This window comes from Chelonoidis abingdonii, chromosome 3 (assembly GCF_003597395.2).
Source record: "Chelonoidis abingdonii isolate Lonesome George chromosome 3, CheloAbing_2.0, whole genome shotgun sequence".
NCBI classification, from domain to species: Eukaryota; Metazoa; Chordata; order Testudines; family Testudinidae; genus Chelonoidis; species Chelonoidis abingdonii.
The window spans coordinates 213,595,558-213,608,972 of NC_133771.1; the positions used below are offsets into that span (position 1 = coordinate 213,595,558).

Genomic DNA, 13,415 nt, shown 5'->3' on the forward strand with positions numbered 1-13,415 from the left:
CTGCTGCCATTGCCGAGCAGTCCTACAGCTGGCTCATGATGTCCCCGCGCCTGGCCATTTGGGCCACGAGAAAACCTTGGCCCGATTCTACTGGCCTGGAGTACATAAGGAAGTCCGAGACTTCTGTGATTCATGCCCTAACTGCCAATGAGCTGCCCTGAAGGGGATACCAAAGGTCCCTCTCGTCCTGTTGCCCGTCATGGACACTCCGTTCGAGAGGATCAGCATTGACATCATGGGGCCCCTGCCTAAGAGTGTTGCGGGGTTCCAGTACATCCTGGTGGTCCTGGACTATGCCACCCAGTTCCCAGAGACCATTCCACTTCAGAATATCACTGCCCAGACAATTGCCACCGAGCTCCTGAAGATCTTCACTTGGGTCGGCCTCCCATCAGAAATCCTGACGGATCAAGGCACAAACTTTACGTCCAGGCTCCTCCATCAGGTCTGCGACCTCCTGGGGATAAAAAAGTTACAGATCTCAGTCTACCACCCCCAGACAGACAGGCTGGTAGAATGCTTTAATCAGACGCTGAAAGATATGCTGCAGAAGTTCCCCCCGAAAGAGATGCGCCAGTGGGACCAGCTGATTCCCCACCTGTTGCTAGCCCTCCGGGAAGTACCTCAGTCTTCCACCAAATTCTCACCCTTTGAACTGCTGTACGGCCAGCAGCCCAAGGGGTTACTGAACCTCATGCGTGAGAACTGGGAGCAAACACCATCTCCTACCCACAACCTGCTCCAGTACGTTCATCAGCTCCAGGGACGCCTGACCCAGGTGGGGAACCTGGCAAGAGAAAACTTATAGAAGGCACAAGAAGCCCAGGAGCAAACCTACAATAAGGGATCCCAGGAGAGGACCTTTGTGTCCCTGGCGACAGGGTCCTGCTGTTCCTCCTATCAGAGGAGTCGAAACTCCTAGCTCAGTGGCAGAAACCGTAGGAAGTCCTTTGACAGTCGGACCTGTCACGTATGAAATATCCCAGCCCGAATGGAAAAAGAAAAAACAAATATACCATGTCAATCTGCTAAAGGCCTGGTGGGAGCAGGAGGGGCTCCTGATCACCCCGTACCCCCCACCCCCCCGACCCTGAATTAGGACTGGAACCACCAGATCCCGCTGACTCAAAAGAGCCACAGTTGAGAGAGACCCTGGCCGAGGAACAACAGAAACAAGCCAGGGTCTTCTGAAGTCCTTCCCAAAAACTTTCACCTCAAGGCCGGGGCAAACAACCTTGGTGCAACACAAGATACAGACTATGCCAGGGGAAGTTATACACGAGATCACTAGACCGTTGCCATGCCAAATGCGGGATGTAGTCAAAAAGGAGATACAAACCATGCTCAAACTGAGGGTAGTGGAAAAATCACAAAGTGACTGGCGCAGCCCCGTCGTTCTGGTCCCAAAACTGGATGGAACCGTCTGTTTCTGCATTGATTTTAGAAGGGTCAACAACATTTCAAAGTTTGATGCCTACCCAATGCCTCGGGTCGACAAGCTCCTAGATCGTCTTGGAGATGCCCAGTACATCAGCGTGCTGGACCTCACAAAGGGGTACTGGCAAATCCCCCTGAGTTTGAGCGCCTGTGAGAAGACGGCCTTCGCAACCCCAACTAGATTATATCAATTTACACGAATGCCTTTCGGTCTTCATGGGGTCCAAGCCACCTTCCAGAGGTTGATGAACTGGATCCTCTGGCCACACCCAGCCTATGCAGCTGCTTATCTTGATGACATGATGATCTACAGCCGCAACCGGGGGATCACCTCAACCAAGTTGTCACTATCTTATGAGCCCTCTGGGATGCTGGACTAACGGCCAATCCTAAGAAATGTAAAATTGGCTGTAGAGAGACGACCTCCCTCGGGTACAATAACACACCAACATTTACTTAGGCGTAGTTGGAAGTTAAAATAGTAGACTTTTGCTTCAAGTGGCACTACTAAGAAAAATAACCCAAGATCTGGGGGAAGGGAGGGGAAGCTCTACACAGACTTTTTAGAGCCACGTTTCCTTTGTATGTTGTACCATATTCCTAGATGTTTGAGTTTCTCTTGTTGTACTCTTCTGTAGGACTACTGTGTTTCTCAGCTGAGTGAATTCACTTGTAATCCCTCCCTTTGTTCCAGTGCCTTCAAGATAAGGAAAAATGTAATTTGAGGTACATGTAATACTTCTATTGTACACAAAAGCAACACTGTTTTGAAGTTGCAGCAAAGGTTGTTTGTACCTTCACACACTTGGCATGATGTGTGGCATTCCAGGCATCTCTGGGCCCCAAACCCCAATATTAAGAGAATTTAACTTTTCTTTCTAAAAATAAGCGAAACTTTGTTGCCATGAAAATAATCTCGCTTCTGTTCTATCAGTCAAAGATCCTTTCCCAACATGGGATCTCAGGTTAGTGTTGTTCAGGTTGATGGAGACACCTTTTGAGTCCTTGAGTGTTGGTTCTTTGTTCCATCTTTTGCCTTAAGAGAGCATTCTTCATCACATTTACACTTGTGAGGAGAGTGAGTTATGAGGTTTGATTGACAAAGTTGTCCAATAACCACATACTAATTTCCTCTCCAAAGTTGTCAATTATGCTTTTTGCTCCTCCCCAAAGTATCACATGCATCCTGGGGAGACATGACTTCATACTGAAAGGTTATATGGAATTTTAAACTTTTTCTTAAATGGGACCAAGACTTTGAAGTCACTCAGATCCCCAGATTTAAGGGGATCAGTGTTGAGGGGATACTGTTTCCACTTAATTTTATCCACTTAGAAAGACGTTATGTAATAAGTAGCAGATTTCAATACATAATGTCTGAATACCTGTCTCTCTTATGGCTCATTTAACTAATACCAAGACAGCATCTGTCTGCCTAAGTAGTGTTTCCATACTTGATATTTGCAGGATGCAACACTGAGTTCTGTTCACACCTTTACAACACTATTTTTTTTGACATGACATCTCAAACGAATACCATAAGAGGGCAGCTTAGCAATCACTATCTAGAGCACCTCAGCCTACCATCTTGGGGAAGGTATTGGATATGTAGAAGCCACCTTACATATACAAGAAGAGGTTACTTGTAACTGTAGTTCTTCAAGAAAGTTGCCTGCACACATTCATACTTCTCTCCTGCCTTATCCTTTTCCTGAGATTTCTACTCTTAGGTACTGTTGCAGTTGGGGCTGCATGCCCCTCCTATAACTGGGGCTACCAAACATTCAGTGCTGCAAGGAAGGCTTGTGGCATGGCTTGTTAGAAGGTTCTGAAACTCTGTTGTTCCAGAAGCACATGGCTCCAGGGGAATATGCAGAAACTACACTCAGTAGTAACTACTTCTGATAAAGTGACGTCTGTTCGTTTTAACACACAAACTGCAGACAAAGTATACACAACCAAGGATTAAGAACTAAGACTAGAACTACCTATGTACTTATATGCATTGTGAGGAGAGGAAGAGTGTGCCTGTAATGTCGGAAAAGTCATACTTTAATGAGTAAGGTTGCTACTTTGGCAAGAGTGGCTGTTGGAATACTGTTCAGAGAACCTCTTCTGGATGTGTTTGTGAATGAAGCAGTTCTCTCTCTCTCTGGTAACAGGCACAAAGGGATGTGTTGACATAAGACTTTGTCTCAAAAGTTCTTCAGGAAGTCCCTACGGTCTCCTTCACTGCCCATTGAATTTAACCACATAGCCTTCTACTGAATTATTGGGACTCATCTCTTCAGCCTTGACCTGAACTTTGGTGGAGTAGCCCAATTCCAAAAGATATTTAGAACTAGCAACTCTTTCTTCAGTGAACCTGGGAGGTAACTTTCCTAGTTTTGTGACTAAGGATACGAGTCTGTCATGGATTCAGTGACTTTCCAGGACCTCTACAACTTCTGGGGTAGGAGCTGTGGCTGGGGTTGGATCAGCAACCTTGGGGCTGGAGCAGCAGCAGTCAGCCCCTGCCACAGAAGCAGCAGCAGGGCTGGTGCAGCTGCTGGCGGTAAGCCCTTGTGCTGCCGGAGCAGCAGCAGCAGGGCAGGAGCAGCTGCAAGCCTCTGGCTGTGCTCCGTTTTGTCTGTTTGTCCCCACCCTGGCATTTTTAGTAAAAGTAAGGAATGGGTCATGGGCTTCCTTGAATTTTGTTTATTGCTGCAACCTGTCCGTGACTTTTACTAAAAATACCGTTGACAGAATCTTAACCTTCTCCGTGACACATGGCTATAACACTGGTGCTCATCTTTAGCTAGCCACTAATAGTATATGTGACTATTTATCTCCTCTGAGCTGTGTCATTTATTAGTCTCTTGTCTTGCAAAACTAGGGTTGTGCTTCCTGGAAGTGGTACTATCCTTTCCATTATGCGCCATTTGCCTCTGACTTTGAAGGTATTGCAGACCTGCCCTCAGACTTTGAGAAGGGTACAAAACCGGTAAGAGACATTCATTTATTATTCTGTCTTTTAATAGGTTATTGGAAGTCACTCACATTTTTCCCTTTTTTGTTTTGGCAGTTCAGACCACTTGAACAACTCATGGGAGTATTTCCTGCTGCTAGTGGTAACTTTCTACCACCAACATGGCGGAAGCTCATGACTGATCCAGTAAGAATCCTCTCTTTCTGCTACTGGTTTGTCTTAAAGGAATAATACTGACCGGGGAAAGTAACAGTTTTACTTGTCTGGTCATACGGTTTTGTGAAACATGAATCTTTTTGTTTCAAATGTTTGAATATATTAAATGACTTTTCCTGAGCCCATTTCTGTAGAGACAAACCAAAATCTCCTCTGCTTCCAACCCTGCAAATTATTTCAGGAGTGGAGGCCTAGCGCCATTCTCCTGAACTCCCACAAAATCCTACCCTGCTTGTCTTGTTTAGTCAATCCTTGACTCTCTGTTGAGTTTGCGGGGTTCCCCTACAGCCTTCTAGCTTGGATGGTATTTTATAATACAGTGTATTCCTTTTCATTAGCCATATTAAACAGTTTTGTGTTAAGCAGGACAAAGAACAGAGAAGGTTCATCCAACTCTATGCAGACTTGTGAATCCACTTCCTAATTGTTCTTAATAGTCTTCTGATTTTTCTCAAATGCAGGAATCAAGTATAATTGACTTCTACCCTGAAGATTTTGCTATTGATTTGAATGGGAAGAAATTTGCTTGGCAAGGTGAAATTTAAGATCTTTTTCTATTTGAACTTGAAACCTTAATCTTCGTATTGGGGGGTGTCTGAAAAATATGAACAAAATAGGAAAAGGTTTTAATTAGATAATGATTAATGAGATTTACTATCATATATGAATGCATTATTTAAGGAAGGAAAGAGCATTTTACAGCAGATTTTTAAAAATAAATTCATGTGAAGAGCCAATTATGATTCAGGATCCAGGATTAGCAATGATTAATAGTAATTTTAGCAGTCATTCTGGACTAGTTAATTTTGGCCAGAAATAGATTAATCATTTTTCTATTCTTTATCAGCCTTATTATATAATTAAGTCTTTTGTCACCTTTTGCATTTAATTAATGGATCATATTCTGTTCAATCAGTAGTTCATTAGTTCCTTGTGAACAATGCTGTAGGCAATAAAGAAACATTTCAGGTACATACAAACTAAGAATGAAGAAATAATGTATAGTACTTAATGTACTCTCTTTTGTCTTTAAAATATCAGTTGTATTATTCTGTCAATATTTAAGTTAGGAGTTTTGCCAGTTAAATACAACATTGCCCTTTCATGATACCACTAGGCAATTACGTGCCCTCCGTCATTGTAGTGTCCTCCCATGTGTCCAAAAACAGAAATAACAAAACATAGATTAACTTGGGAAAAAAATTAATTCGTATAGAATAACTCGGTTATTTTAGTTGGTCTACTAATTACAGATGGTGCTAATGATTTTGCTCTAGAAGAAATGGCTACTAATGATTCCTGTGCATATTGCTTACATTAGACAATAGTGAGGAAAAAGTACAATTCCCCGTGGTGCAAACAGTTGTGCAGAGACCTTTCCACAGGCTCTGGAGTGTGTACAACCCAGATCTGAACCTAGATCTCCACTGTCCTCTCCCTTTTCACCTCCAGTGGGTTCATACACTTTTTCTGACTCACCACCTTCCCATCTGTAGCCCCCTCCTAGCTTATGTGAGCATGATAGGGCCTGGGGGAGGTGAGACCTGGTTGCTGTGTAATGGAGAGAGGTGCTTAAGTTTGCAACAGAGATTGGAATGGTGTTTGTGGTGGAAATTCAGGCTGTCTTGGTCAGGTAGTAGCAATGTTCTAGATGCTGCTTGAATATGGTGGATCTAGAGCTAGACTGAACTTATTCAAGGATGATGCCCAGATTACAGGTCTGAGAGACTGGGACGATGATCATGTTGTCCATGGTGACAGAGATCATCAAGGGATGGGGCAGGACATAAAGAGCACGGTTTTGGGACTTGGACAACCATGAGGAGATGTCAAAAAGACAGGCAAGTACGTGGGTTTGAATGGAGAGTGAAGAGGTTTGAGAGTTTATTTGCACAAAGTTGATCGTCAAAGTCATGAAAGTGAATAAGATTTGCCACTGAGGGAGCACTGAGAGAGAAAGAAGAGAAGGCATGGAAGATAGCCTGTGGGATTGTTACCAAAAATTGATGGGAGATAAATAGAACCTTCCAAATGAAACACTGAAAGTGTTGTTAGAGAGGTGTATTTTATCATCATCCATTCTCTCCTCCTTATTAGGACATAGGGAATCTCCATTTATAGATCCTCCCCTAAGGGATATCCATACCACACGCTCCTCTGCAGCTGTCAGCTTTCCCCCAGCCCTTAGTTTAAAAACTGCTCTATAACCTTTTTAATTTTAAGCACCAGCAATCTGGTTCCATTTTTGTTTATGTGGAGCCCATCCTTCCTGTATAGACTCCCCCTTTCCCAAAAGTTTCCCCAGTTCCTACTAAATCTAAACCCCTCGTCCCTACACCATTGTCTCATCTACGCATTGAGATCCTGCAGTTCTGCCTGTCTGTCTGGCCCTGCTTGGCTCATTCTCGCCGCTTTTCATAGTGGAGTGCAAAACAGTGGATCTTTGTTCAGCCATTCTACTAACAATAAGTGTGTAAATCCCCTTAGCAATTAGTCTCTTGCAGTTTGTTCTCCTAGTTGTTACTCTTTGCACACATGCACCCTCCCTCCGGTTCTGATCCTTTTAGGGAAGTGGACTTGCTTGCTTTGGAGCCAGGGCTGGCTCCAGAGTTTTTGCTGCCCCAAGCAGCGGGGGGGAAAAAAAAAAGTTGCGATTGGCGGCAGCTCCACCACACCACTTTCTTCTTCGGTGGCAATTCAGCAGCAGGTCCTTCCCTCCGAGAGGGACCGAGGGACCCACTGCCGAAGAGCCCGACAATGCCTCCCCAAGCACATGCTTGCTGAGCTGGTGCCTGGAGGCAGCCCTGTTTGGAGGGGCATGATGTGTTAACCTTGAGCTTAACTATGTAAAGGATGCTTATGTGGTAATGGTACCTGGAACGGTGCAATGCCATGTGTTACTATAAATCAGAGTTTTAAGTCTTATTTCTGAAATTGTCCAGTTCTAAAAAAAAAAATTAATTCAGTTTAGCAAGTAAATACTAAAGATTAAAGTTTTTAAATGAAATAATTGCTTTAAAAAGTTAAGATTCCTATATTAAGTATATAGAATTTCATTTCTGTCTTTTGTGGAGTATGGTTATAATCAGAAGTGACTAAAATTGGGATTCCATACATATTTTCTGACTTTTGTATACTAGTTTATTAAAATAAAATTAAATGTCAGCATTGCAAACACAGCATGAAATCTGAAAATCAAGCTATTCTTGTATATAACATACAATGTTAACATGTAAAAATAGATGCAATATAAAAATGACCCTAGGATTGCTGCTCTCACAATTCAGGGATGCTGCACTTGTATTCCCCCTCCCACCAAGGGCACCGGTTTTAGGATCCTGAGCCATCACCTCTTTCAGGCAGAGACCTGCATCTGTGCCTTCTCACTGGGGTTTTTCCAGGCTGCCAGTCTCCTTCCTACAGGGGTTTTCTATAGAAAGTCAGACTGCCAGAGCAGTCCTGCTTTGCCTTCTCAGAGGCTTTAAACAGTGTGATTAGCCATGGTTTTAAGTTACCACACAGCTTTTCCTAAGCAAGCACACTTACTCTGAAGGTGAAAGCGTTACAGAGAAAACATTAAAACAATAAAAGAACCTGCATGCATGTTACTAAGCTTATCAGAGATCACTCGTCCCACCCCTGTTTCCACAAGTGCTCTGATCAGTGTCAGTCCCTTCAGCCCTTCCCTAAGGATTGGGGCCTTCCCTTTGGATAGAAGCTCCTGTCAATTTGCTGGATCAGAAGGACATCTCGGAGTCATTTTAAACTCAGGCTATTTATCTTTGTCTGTTGTCTTTGTCCTTTAGAGAATCCATTTTATACTTGTATCAGCAAGTCTCCCTGGGAGGGTGGTACCTGTCTGGAGGTGTTACAACCTGAGTAAATTTGCCTAATCACCCCAACCCCCGTACTGTTCTTAATTCCTGGATGGGCTCCCCCATGGAATTACATGCAGTCCTTGGCCCACAATGATACAAACTTAATGCAGTAAGATACTGTAGAAAATTGCCATATTTGTCAAAACTGCTTGTGTGCTGGTGGATTTGTTGTTGTTGTTTTTTTTTTTTAACGCTTTTCCTAAAGTATTTGGAAAATTCTGGAACAAACTGGAATTAAAAACTTTTTTTCAGTGTTGACTGAATCCTTTTGACTGTTGCTTGGGTTTTTTTCTCCCTTTCAGTGGAAGAAATCAATTTAATCTATCGTTGTTAGATAAGCAGAGTAACTTGGTGGCTTAGCTCAATGATTGTGAAAGTTTTGCTTCAGTACTAATAGCTTGTTTTAATTAGGTGTTGCTCTGTTGCCATTCGTTGATGAGCGCCGTCTGAGAGCTGCTCTGGAAGAGGTTTACCCTGACCTTACTCCTGATGAAAGTAAGAATTATGATATTTCATTATGATGACTGTGATCGTTAAGGCTTTCATTATTAGTGTACTTATCTTTCATGCAGTATTAAAACTCAAATGAACAGGATATAATAGATGGCTGCTATTGATTTCCTTATGTCAAACCGCAACCTTTGCTCCACAAATAATTCAGTGGCTGTAAATGGAGTGATCTTTGCTATAAAAACAGAATTATCAGCCTTCACTTGCACTTATTAAAATTAAGCACATCCATAGCAGAATTTTAACACGAAATCTAATTTTCAGGTTATTGTATGAAATGATTGAGCTGATATGCCCTACCTGAATGAGTAATTGCTAGATGAACACATTTTAATGAAAAGAATGCACTCAATTATTTTCTGTGGAGAGACTGGTTAAAACTGAATGAGGATACACCTGTCCTCTCTCCACTGGCCAGTTTGTGTCCAATCAGGATACAGGAATTTTCATGACCAGCTTCTAAGCTCCATGTAGGCGGATTCTTCCAGGTGAGGTGCCAGCTCAAGGTGGCTTTTTCAGTCTGCTTCTGTCTTCAGGGTGGAAAGCCAGGATAAGAAACTGGGAGGAGGAAAAAAACCAGCCAGGAACTATAGACTCTCCCCTGGTGTCAGTGCCACCCTTCAGCTTCTTGTTGTGGACCCATTTATGAACAGAGTTCATTAGGTCCACGTTGCTACAAGTTTCCCTGGTGGCTTCAATATGACTGGGAATGGGGCTGGTGCAGGTGCTCTCACAGCAGGTCAGGAAACATACCTCCATAGGGCGGCACATCTCACAGTTGGCCACCATGCCTGAGTACAGGAGAAGGAGGAAAGTAGTTTGGAGGGGGATGTCAAGATTACTTTTTCCCGCCCAAACCTCCTAGAGAGACTAAATCCAAGGGCCTTATTCCGACGCAGCGAAGCTTATGCAGTTTCCTTCCCAATGCTCCAAAGGGGGTAGGTTGGAGCTTTATCTTCCCCAGTCTAACAATCTCCTCCATACAGCCTCCTCTCAGCTTGCTTTCACTTCTGTCCCTCTTCCATCCTATGCTGGGACTCCTCTGCCATAGGTGGCTGTTGTAACCAGGGGATGAATTGGCCAAAGAATGGGAAGGCTCTGTCTCTTTCCTTTCCCAGTCCTAACAAGCAAAGGATCCACAAACAAAACTAACGCAGAGTCCTTTCCATGCATCTCACTGTTATCCAGATAGTAGTGAAAGACTGCTCTGTCCTGAACACAACAGCTGTCATTCTTACATTTGCAAAAGAATTACAATCATAAATAAACTTTTCATGCCCTCCTGGTTCTGCACCTGAAGATGCGCTACCAAATCCACCTCACTCCAATCTTCTTCCCTCTCTGGCAGTCTTCTTGAACAGGGGTAAAAGCACTTAGATGCAAACATTACCACAGAGGAGAAAAATGTTGCCATCCTTAGAAAAAAATCCTGAAACTTGGGTTAGTCATCAGAGGCCCAGGGAAGCCTCAACACATGTGTTTGATCCTACATAGAGACAATTCCCTTCTCAGACCTTTCAGCAGTTCCTCTGCTTCTGGATGCTGGGGAGAAGAACCTAGAAGCCTTCGTTCAGATCCTAGTCATGGTGAAGAAATTACTTTTATGGGCTAGTTGGGGAAAAGATTGCTTCCCTAGGACCCCTCCCTGCTTTCATATTGCTCTGCATTTCAGCCTATTGGGTGGAAAGTTAGGGCATACTAACGCACAGGTCTCTACAGGATAAGAGCAGACTAATCTATATTTTGCAGCCTTGCAAGTCATTAACTGAGGAGACTTCCTCCACAAAGCAGATAGTCAGAGCTAAGCATGAGCTGCTAATTCCGATTGGATATCTCCATTCTGGTGGACAGAGGATAGGGCCACATTGATTTGTTTGTACAAGTGTGGTCACACCATTGCAAATAATTAGCTGATAAATATTTCCTTAATTGAGACCCATATCCGCCTCAAAAGTCCAAGCCATAGAGGAGAATTTGGACTTATATCAATGGAGTGTGCATTACAGTATCTCCTTAACAGAAATGAAACTTTCAGTAGAGAGTGAGTGAGCTAATGCAGACACCTGTCAACAAATGGTGCTGTCTTGGCATATATTGCTGCTTTAAATCTCCTTTGTGCTGAATTACCATGCTATTTTCCCTTTCTCCTATTCTAGACAGAAGAAATAGTCTTGGTGGCGATGTTCTGTTTGTTGGAAAACATCACTTGCTTTGTGACTTTGTTTTAGAACTGTACAAATCCAGTAGCACAGAGGTATGTTACATTTTGTTCTAAGGTTATTGCATTTGTGGGAGGGAGTGGTGTGGCTGTCTGCTTCAGCTGAAAAAATATTTTTTCTATAGCCAATGGATATACCCCCTGAACTGTGCCATGGAATCCAGGGAAAACTTACTCTGAATGAAAATGCAGTTCTTCCAGATCAGTGAGTATAGCTTTCAGTCTGAGTTGTTTGCTGCTGAAGGATACTTCCTTTAGCTGTGTCTGAACTAAAACAAAACTCCCCCACTCCCCAACAAAAACCCAGAAAAGTCTGACTTCTCTAAATACTTGGCTTTGAAATTAAGTACTGTTTCCATTAGAGTTCAAAGCAGGCTGGTTGCTATTATCTGTATAAAACTTCAGCTAATGTTGCTCTGCTTTGGAAGGGTTTGGCTTAAGAGCTCTGGAAGGTAGTGGGCTTTAACATGCTCAAGAAAGTGTCTTCATTACTTATGAAATCAATAGAGGTCATCCTAATTTAATTATTTGCCTTCTGTGAGAGACTGGTCTTATGTATTTGATATGAAGAGAATACTGTGCACCACGTACCATATGATAAACTTTAACAGCTGAAGAGATAGTGGCGGTGGGGGGGAGTGGGGGCGAGATCATAAGTGGGCCTACTGTCTTCAATAATCTTGGGGTGTTTGGGTGTCTGATCATCTTTCAGTAGATCAGGAGAATCTTGTTCCAGTCTGATGTTGAGGTTGCAGCACTGTGTGCTTTACTGGATCATGCCCATTGAAGTTTTATATCATTTGTTTTCATACTATTGTTGAATTCACTAGAGAATAACCCAGAGAAAAGCATGCTTAGTTGTCTGTCTAGGGCCTAGCAGTAAATTAGGAGCATACCCTTTCGATGCGTAATTTTTAAAACATTCATTAACACAGAGCTTTTTAAATGATATATTAAGTTAGTTTGTGAAACCCATTTAAATAAGATGCTGAAAGCTCTGATAAACTTTGGTTAAACACAACAGGGAAGCTCCTCTAAGAATAACTTCTTGCCAGTCACCCTGATTTGTGTTGATCAACTAATGTAACTTATGCAAGAGTGACTAATATAGATCCCCACTTCTGGGTCATGTAAACATTGAGGAATTTTATCAAAATTTCCTGCAGAATTAAAGCTGCACCGAAGGGAGCGGTAGTGCAGGTGAGGTCTGGAAGATTGAATGCTAAGCAGTTGTGGGATCTGTAGTGCACTCAAGGCACCAAGTTATGGAAGCACTGTCTGCACAAGTCCTCTCATAAATCTATCATTGGTGTAGCTGTAAATCAGTGGCAAGTTTTTGCTAAAATTTCCTAGCATAGATGCAGCCCAGGAGAAGGGATCTATTGCTGTATTATACTTAGAAGTATTCTCCTCCTGGAATTCATGTTTTCTAAGGGTGGTAATACACACTTGCTTATGTCTTGGTTTACTGAAGCTGCAGTTTTTGGTCAAAAGGAACTAACAAGTAGATGGTGATCACTGTGCCCAGCCAGGGAGGTGCACAGCACTTGATGATGACCTAAAGGTTGATCCAGTAAGCTATTTAGTACTCTGAAATTGATCACAGGCAGGAGTATGAAGCAGGGAGTGGGGCTTTTGTTGCTGTTATCTTCAGAGAAGGAGCATACTTCTGATTAATAACAGAGGCAGTTTCCTTCTGCGTGTCAAGTTGTTGACTGCTTGGATTAAAGGGGCACAGTTTAGTTAGAACTGTACATCCAATGTAATCTACTTTAATTAGAAAGGAAACTCTTGCATCTTTTGGAAACTGCTGTTAAAAAGATGTAAGAACAGCTAGCCATTGGTTAAATTGTAAAGCTATACAATTCTTCAAAACTTCAGTTTGTGTGAGTTATAGACTGCTTTGTTCAGACAGGAACGTGTGAATTATAGCAACAGTCTCAAATTAGGGAAAGTGAAGCTGGTAATTTTTTTCCTTTCATTAGGACAGTAGAGTCTCCTGTTCCATTGTTGCGTGATCTGGCACAGAATTCTGCCATCAGGTGAGTTAATGTTGTGTGAATGTACTGGTGGTTGTGGGGTGTTTTGCTTTTTTTTGCTTACTGAAATGTATCAATCCAAGCCCAGTGTAATCTGAGGTTCTGTAGCTGTTGAACTTGCTACAGAATCAGTCCCTTGTCATAGATTG

The 13,415-nt window shown here is 42.7% G+C and overlaps 1 protein-coding gene across 1 annotated transcript in view; it reads left to right on the forward strand.

Annotated features, from left to right (window-relative positions):
• Positions 1-13,415, forward strand: part of XRN2 (5'-3' exoribonuclease 2) — an 87,183-nt gene that overhangs the window by 44,228 nt on the left and 29,540 nt on the right. The window contains exons 18-24 of the mRNA XM_032790838.2: positions 4,313-4,420; positions 4,502-4,591; positions 5,083-5,155; positions 8,911-8,994; positions 11,166-11,263; positions 11,353-11,432; positions 13,213-13,269. Of these exons, the coding sequence (XP_032646729.1) occupies positions 4,313-4,420; positions 4,502-4,591; positions 5,083-5,155; positions 8,911-8,994; positions 11,166-11,263; positions 11,353-11,432; positions 13,213-13,269 (590 nt within the window). The remainder of the gene's footprint in view (positions 1-4,312; positions 4,421-4,501; positions 4,592-5,082; positions 5,156-8,910; positions 8,995-11,165; positions 11,264-11,352; positions 11,433-13,212; positions 13,270-13,415) is intronic.